The sequence below is a fragment of the Thalassophryne amazonica genome, chromosome 12 (genome assembly GCF_902500255.1).
Source record: "Thalassophryne amazonica chromosome 12, fThaAma1.1, whole genome shotgun sequence".
In the NCBI taxonomy this organism is placed as follows: Eukaryota; Metazoa; Chordata; class Actinopteri; order Batrachoidiformes; family Batrachoididae; genus Thalassophryne; species Thalassophryne amazonica.
In genome coordinates, this window is record NC_047114.1 from 101,305,129 (window position 1) to 101,313,024 (window position 7,896).

Genomic DNA, 7,896 nt, shown 5'->3' on the forward strand with positions numbered 1-7,896 from the left:
TGTAGTTTCAACAACAGAGACCTTCGACACGAGATGAAAATCCTTGTGTACAAAGTCGTCATCATGCCAACTCTGCTGTCCGGATCTGAGACCTGGACCACCTACTGCCGCCACCAAGACCCTTGAGGAATTCCATCATCGCTGCCTGAGGAGGTTCCTCCACATCAGGTGGGAAGACTACTGTAGCAACATCAGCATCTTGGCTGAACTGCACGTGTCATAATCAAGAACAAGCTTTGGTGGGCCAGTCACGTCGTTAGAATGGATGACACCTTGAGCAGCTAAACAACTGTCCAGAGGAGGGCAGAAGAAACACTAGAAGGACCTCCTGAAGCACAACCTCTGGAGCTGCTCTGTCGACTGGAAGACCTGAAAAGAGCACACGAGGGAACGAGCCAGGTGGAAAGCAATGATCCACACCGGAGTAGAAGTCTTTGAAAAAATACAAGCAAACAACACAGAGGAGAAGGAGAGAGAGAGCAAGATCCTAACCGGCAGAAGCTTCCCACAGCAACCATGTGCAGCCTCTGTCAGAAACCGTGCGTGTGAAGACTGGACGAGTTGAGTAATCTCCACGTCCACCAGAAATCAATCATGAGATGATCTTCCTGCCACAACGATGAGTTAGTTAGTTGGGTTAGTCTCTGACGCCATCACCTTCCTGCTCATAAAGCAACCAGAAGATCAGAACATGACTTTCCACTGCACAGATTTCCTCTTGTTCTCTGGATCAAGGTTGCGGTTTGATGAAACTCAATGGACTTGATGCGCTGATCAAACATCCCATTGAGCAGAAAACTTTGACATTCTAGGTTTTTTCTCACAACAGCTTTAGGTCTCGAATGGTTCATCACTGTGTGCTGGATGCCGTTCAGACCTCTGGACGCTGTGTGCTGATGGACTGCAGCCGAAGGAATGTAACCTCTTCTACACCAACCTCACTGCACCTCAGCTTTTTCTTCCATTTTTTTTTTCCCCTGTCTGCATATATAGTAATGGTAAAAGCCACACTGGCAGAACCATTTATGAACATTAATACACATATGAGGTCTATTAGAAAAGTATCCGACCTTATTATTTTTTTCAAAAACCATATGGATTTGAATCACGTGTGATTACATCAGACATGCTTGAACCCTCGTGGGCATGCGAGAGTTTTTTCACGCCTGTCGGTTACGTCATTCGCCTGTGGGCAGTCTTTGAGTGAGGAGTCGCCCACCCTGTCGTCGTTTTTTTCATTGTTTATGAATGGCTCAGAGACTGCTGCTTTGTTTGATCAAACTTTTTTCAAAAACTGTAAGGCACAACTGAGTGGACACCATTCGATAAATTCAGCTGGTTTTCAGTAAAAATTTTAACGGCTGATGAGAGATTTTGGTCTGGTAGTGTCGCCGTAAGGACGGCCCACGGCGCCTGACGGCGATCTGCGCTTCGAGGCGGCAGCGTCTCGCCGTTTCAAGTTGAAAACTTCCACATTTCAGGTTCTGTTGACTCAGTAAGTCGTCAGAGAACAGAGAACTTTCAGAAGAAGTCGGCATGAGGAGTTTAATCGGACATAAAAATTAAACAATTTCTCAGTTACTCACTTGTTGAAAGCCATCAAAAGCCGCCTGAATTTTACAAATGGTTTTCAACACAGAGGCTCTGTTGACCCAGTAAGTCGTCAGAGAACTTTCAGAAGAAGTCGGCATGAGGAGTTTATTCGGACATTTCATTGTTAACGGACATTTTGTAATGAAAGAACGTGCGGGCAGAGTCGCATGTCGGGCCGGACCCGACCGCGGGGGGTCGCGACAGGAAAAACACCTCCGTTGGAAACCTTAACGGGCAAGTTGGAACATGCCCAAGCTGTTAAACAATTTCTCAGTTACTCACTTGTTGAAAGCCATCAAAAGCTGCCTGAATTTTACAAATGGTTTTCAACACGGAGGTGTTTTTCCTGTCGCGGCGCACACAGATTTGCCGAGTCGTCACGGAAATGACTGGCGAATTTCAGAGGTGTCAAGTAACGAAGTACAAATACTTCGTTACTGTACTTAAGTACACTTTTTAGGTATCTATACTTTACTCCATTACTTATTTTTCTGCCTACTTCTGACTTCTACTCATTACATTTTCACACAAGTATCTGTACTTTCTATTCCTTACATTTTTAAAACAAACAGCCTCGTTACTCTTGGCTTCAGTTTAATGTTTATATATATATATTTCACATCTTGTGCGCCTGTAATCAACTTTTCTGCAGCGCGACTTTGCTTTGAACCGTGAACCAATCAAAGCAGTGGTTCGCAGATTGAAGCAATGCTTCGACCTATTGCGTTGTTTATTCTTTCGTTCTTTCGCTTAATTTTCCCCCGCTAAAACCCTAAAGAGCATACTTCTGTGAGTATTATTTACCTTTTTTACTAGATGTATTTTTATAACTTAAAAACGGGAGCGATGCTAACGCGTTAGCATGTCTATGGCATTTTCAATGTTAAAACTTAGCATTAAGCAGCTCTCATCACGTTCGGGTGCATTTGTTTTCAAATTGTAATATTTCTTACATTTATTTTTGTTTATATATTAATAATCTAATGATTATTATATACAATTTTAGAGAAAGAGGCAAAAAGAATCTGAATAGAAACACAACAGAAAATATAAAAGCAACTAACAATGAACATACATAAATAAATACATACATACAGAAATAAATAAGTGTTTCCTGTGAACACTTAGTGACTCTTACTCCTCCACTTCATCCCCGTCTTATTTAATGACAGTTTGTTTTGGTCAAACCATATTTTCAATGTGTTAATTTCTTCAGTGATTTCCAACAGAACGATCTGACAAACTAGAAAACTGCTGCATCCTAGTAAGAGCAGAATACTACTGGAATGAATTTAAATAAGGAAAGTTGTATTTTTTTTTTTCTCACTAAATGGATGCTGCACTCACTGCAGTTTATTGTCTGGAATAGTCCCAGATTGCATTTCAGAGCTTCTAGAATTGAAACATTTTCGTGCAGGTGGTGTTGGGGGGTAATTTTGGGTCTTGGGCCACATGTAGAACGAATCAGTTTTTAAATTAAGCTTTCAATTCATATAGTGGCATCTACCTTTTTTTTTTAAAGGTTACTTTATACTTTTATACTTTAAGTAGGTTTTGGAGCACATACGTTTTCACTTTTACTTGAGTAAAGAGGTCAAGTTGATACTTCAACTTTTACCAGAGTGTTTTTAAACTGCAGTATCTATACTTCTACTTAAGTAACAAATGTGTGTACTTTTGAAACCACTGGCGAATTTGCGCGCACGTCTTTCATTACAAAATGTCCTTAAACAGTGGAATGTCCGCATAAAGTCCTCATGCCGGCCTCTTCTGAATCTTCTCTGTTCTCTCATGACGTCCTGGGTGAATTAAGCCTTAAATTAGGATGTTTTCAGGTCAAAACAGGCCAATGACGGCGCCTGGAAGGGCTGTGCGATGTCCCGCTCTGTGGGAAGTCCTTACAGCGACAGAAACACCCCATAATCTCTCATCAGCCGTTAAACTTTTCACCGAAAACCAGCTTAATTTCTCGAATAGTGTCCACTCGGATATTCCTCACAGGTCCAGAAAAAATTTTGATAAAGCAACGCGCGCCGTCTCGAGCAGCGTGTGAAACAAAGGAATTCAGCCGAGAGGGCGGGACCACATCTCACTCAAGGCCTGCCCACAGGGAAATGACGTCACCGACACGCGTGAAAAAACTCACGCATGCGCACGAGGGTTCAAGCATGATTGGTGTAATCGCACATCATTCAAATCCATATAGTTAAAAAAAATAAAAGGGTCGGTTTCTTATCTAATAGACCTCGTATATGCAGTTTATTCTTGCAGGACAGAAGGTATGTAGTGTGTGAGTGAACGTGGTGTGTGTGTGACCCCCATCCACCCTTCCCGATCACCCTACAAGATCCTACTCAAAGCCGACTGACAACTTCTATCAGGAGGGACTGACCACCAAAACAACACGAAGACAGACAAAAATGAAAGACAAGTGGTGAAGACAATAACTGTGACATGAGACACCGAGGAGACAGGGCCCCAACATAAAACATGCCGGAACAAACCACCACACATGAACAAGCAGTGACAGCGACAGTCTGTTGTCTAGTTAGTGAGCATTCATTCCCTAATCTAGGACACCAGAGTCTTGATCCCCTTGAGAGCACCCAAAACCGAATTGTGGTGTCGGCCACGAACACGTGACCAGCCACACACAGAGACCCAGATCACAGCTAAATATCCGATCACTACCGTGGCTGGTGTGTTGGCCAAGATAAAGTACAGAACCTTACCATAAGACATGGACCAGTCCAGCACGTCAGAAGCCACGCGGCCGACTGCAGGCGACAGCGGAAAAGGGCCCAGGACGCAGGGCCCCAGGAGGAACCAGGCAAAAAAGGGAAGCTGAAGGGCACAGAGGCCAGAAAGGGCAGCCACCAGGGCAGCACGACGGGCCAACAAGGGAGCGGCCCGACGGCGCCGGAACGCACCCCCGACACCATTTTAACAAACACTACTACTGAAAATCTCCATGTTCAGTTGGTCCTGCAGAGTTGACCTCTGACCCTGACTGATCTTGCAGAGATGATCTCTGACCCTGACTGATCTTGCAGAGATGATCTCTGACCCTGACTGATCTTGCACAGTTGACCTCTGACCCTGACTGATCTTGCAGAGATGATGTCTGACCCTGACTGATCTTGCAGAGATGATCTCTGACCCTAAGTGGTCCTGCAGAGATGATCTCTGACCCTGACTGATCTTTCACAGTTGACCTCTGACCCTGAATGGTCTGCAGAGTTGACCTCTGACCCTGACTGATCTTGCAGAGATGATGTCTGACCCTGACTGATCTTGCAGAGATGATCTCTGACCCTAAGTGGTCCTGCAGAGATGATCTCTGACCCTGACTGATCTTTCACAGTTGACCTCTGACCCTGAATGGTCTGCAGAGTTGACCTCTGACCCTGAATGGTCTTGCAGAGATGATCTCTGACCATGAGTGCTTCTGAAGAAATTACCTCTGACCCTGGGGTGTCGTGTGCTGACCTGTGTGAACGTTTGCAGCTCCAACAAGCTGCGGCGAGGAACACTGACAGTCTGCAGGAGGCGACCGTGGAAGGAGCTGGAAACACGAGGAGGACCATCACACAGCAGACACGCCCCTCTCACCACGTCTGAGGAGGAGGAGACTAAAGTCATAACAAGGCCATGTGCAGCTTTCATGAATTAATAATGAGTTTGACATGAAGGCGGAGTTTATGGAAAAAGACTTCATGTTGATTTGTTGATTCACTTTGATCTGCCAGAATCAAGAGCAAAGCATCCTGGTGTTCCCAAAGGTCAATGTCATAACAGTGACAATTTCACTAGACTAAACTTTGACCCCAAATCAAACACGCAGGTAGACAGATGGACAGACAGGAAGGTGGAAACAAACAACTTGATTTTTTTTTTTCTCCTGAAATTTTAAATCTCTGTTCTTTGGCTTGTTTCTCAACTTCAGCTGTTTGCTCCATAAAAACACGTCTTTTTATTTCCATTTAATGTTAAATAGTAATGGGCCACACACATGGCCCTGTGGGGTCCCTTTCTCCACTCGAAACATACTGCAGTATTCTGTACCAACTCTTTTTCTTAACAAACATCAAATCCAAGCTCCAAATCATCCAATAATCCCTAAAGATTACAAGTAATCCTTCTTTCCATAACATGTCATGAGACTTTTTCAGTGTTAAAGAATATAGTTATCATTTGGTTAAAGGAATCTGCTGAACTAGCTTAGCATAAACACATGAGGTATCTTAGTGTAACAGTGGCCAGCAGGAGGCGCTGTGCAGTGATGTAAACCTCTCTGGTGCCAGATGACATTGTAGCGACAGGCAGTAGAGCTGTTGGGGTTTAGCCTGGTGGTTAGAGTGCCTGCTCCGTGTGCCGATTGCTGTGAGTTTGCAGACAGAGAGGAGCAGCAGCGCAGGTTATGTTAGCAAATTGTTAGCCTAGCTTAGCAAAAGGACAGTAAGAGGAAAACTACCTTAACACAAGAACTGCTTTTTGTCACCTGTCACTTTCTGCTGCAGCTCCTGGATCAATTTCTGCTGCTGTAGGAAGGGAGCCGGAGGTCCAGGAGGTCCCTGTGGTCCTGGAGGTCCTGGTGGTCCCGGAAGACCATGCTGTAATCATAGAAGTGCGCATACATCAGGATGAGATGAAAGATGATCAGGTGATCAGATGATCAGATAAAAGGTGATCTCCTCAACTGCACCCCCAGGAGTGGAGTACCAAGTCCAGGGGTTCAGATCTGAGTCCTAGAACCAGGATCCAGTAACTGCTGCCCTCTGACCTGCAACAGCAGGGAGCACTGAGGCACTTTCACCACAGTTTCCAGATCTTCAGATTCTGAGTCAGTCCTCATAACTCGTCCGGTCAGTGCCAGCGGTCACTCGGAACCCAGCAGGACCAGAGGAACCTAACGAACTGTTTGTTCTTTAGGAGAACTTGCCGCTTTGATGTGTGCTCATTATGAAATGTCGTGGTGCTGCAGGTGGTGAGGTCTCTAACCTTTGAGGTCTTCCTGGATGCTTTGGTTTTTCGGTTGTCCCCCTTGTTGGAGTTCCGTATGAAAACCAGCCAGGAGTCAAGAGGGGACAGTCTGGAGGCCTCTGAGGATGAAGGCTCCTGAAGGACAGGAACAGAGTCATTTCTCTCACATTCTTCTGCAAGTGTGAAAACATTTATTACAAAGCAACTGAAAATCGCAACCAGATCTAAAATACGAGATGAAGTAAAGATCTGCTCTTTCAGGTCCACTTCAATAAAAATACACAACAAAGTACTGCATTACTTTAATGTTCCAGGATTACTGCATTACTTTAATGTTGCTGTAGATAACTTGGTCTGAGAGAGTTGGGGAAATGCAGGCTGCCCTCTAAAGATGAGCAATGGAGCCACCAAGAAGCCCTTGCAAATCCTCGTGGAGGTCCCAGCTTCAGTGGCTGTAACTGAAGAAACGCGCGTGTTGCTTCTGCAGTCACGGCTCTGAACAGGACTAAATGTTGGATCCTGATACCTGTCACCATGATGGCAGAGTTGTTTTTGTCTCGTGCTCTGGTTCTTACCGGGACCTCTGTGCTGATGTCCTCCTCCTGCTCCCTCTGGATCTCCTGACTGTCCTCTGTGCCTGTGTTGTCGGCGCTCACCGCTGCCACCGTCATCATGGCCAGCAGCAGGACAGGAAGTGGTCGTGCTGACCCCCCTGCATGAGGCCGTCTGTGGACAGACCTGAGCAGCATGTCACTGTGCGGAGGAGGAGCTGTGACTGGAGGTCAGACGTCGGTGGTCCTGTACAAAGGCGTTGAGGTTTTTATAAAACTAAAAGTTTCCCATGATGCAGTTTGAAGTGCAGTTTGTGTTGTGGTGATGTCAGAGGGCATGTGGCGCCTGGCAGCCCTGGAACATGTTTCCTGTCGGCGGCGGCGTACACAAACCTTCAGTGTTCCTCAAACACTGCGTGACTGTTTCTGAAGCTTCCTCACTTTTTCCACACGTGGCTGCTTGCTGACAACCACACAGCGCCGCGCCTTTAACCCATCTGCAGCGACCAGCTCCTCCTCCTGCAACTCCTCTTGCTCCTCCTCCTTCTCCTTCAGTTCCTCCTCTTGCTCCTCCTCCTTTTCCTTCAGCTCCTCCTCCTGTTCCTCTTCCAGCTCCTCCTCCTTCAGCTCCTTCTCCTGCTCAGAGGAGCAGTTTGAAATCAGCTGGCTGATCAGCTTGAGCTCAGAGTGGAGTTAGCTTCCTCAAAGTTGACCTTTGAACTTGGTTTCAAAGAAGGCGGTCCATTAACCCCTTAAGCCCTAGAGCCTG

General features: G+C 45.8%; 1 protein-coding gene across 2 annotated transcripts in view; it reads right to left on the reverse strand.

Moving 5' to 3' along the window:
- Positions 1-7,675, reverse strand: part of si:ch1073-184j22.1 (erythroferrone) — a 34,635-nt gene extending 26,960 nt beyond the window's left edge. The window contains exons 1-5 of one of the 2 annotated variants that reach the window (XM_034183753.1): positions 7,521-7,645; positions 7,152-7,374; positions 6,595-6,711; positions 6,095-6,206; positions 5,083-5,210 (exon numbers count right to left, since the gene is read on the reverse strand). In XM_034183753.1, coding sequence (XP_034039644.1) covers positions 5,083-5,210; positions 6,095-6,206; positions 6,595-6,711; positions 7,152-7,325 — 531 coding nt within the window. In that variant the 5' untranslated portion in view covers positions 7,326-7,374; positions 7,521-7,645. Of the gene's footprint in view, positions 1-5,054; positions 5,211-6,094; positions 6,207-6,594; positions 6,712-7,151 lie in introns of both variants that reach the window. The other variant, XR_004564204.1, reaches the window with a different exon arrangement.
- Positions 7,676-7,896: the final 221 nt, after the last annotated feature.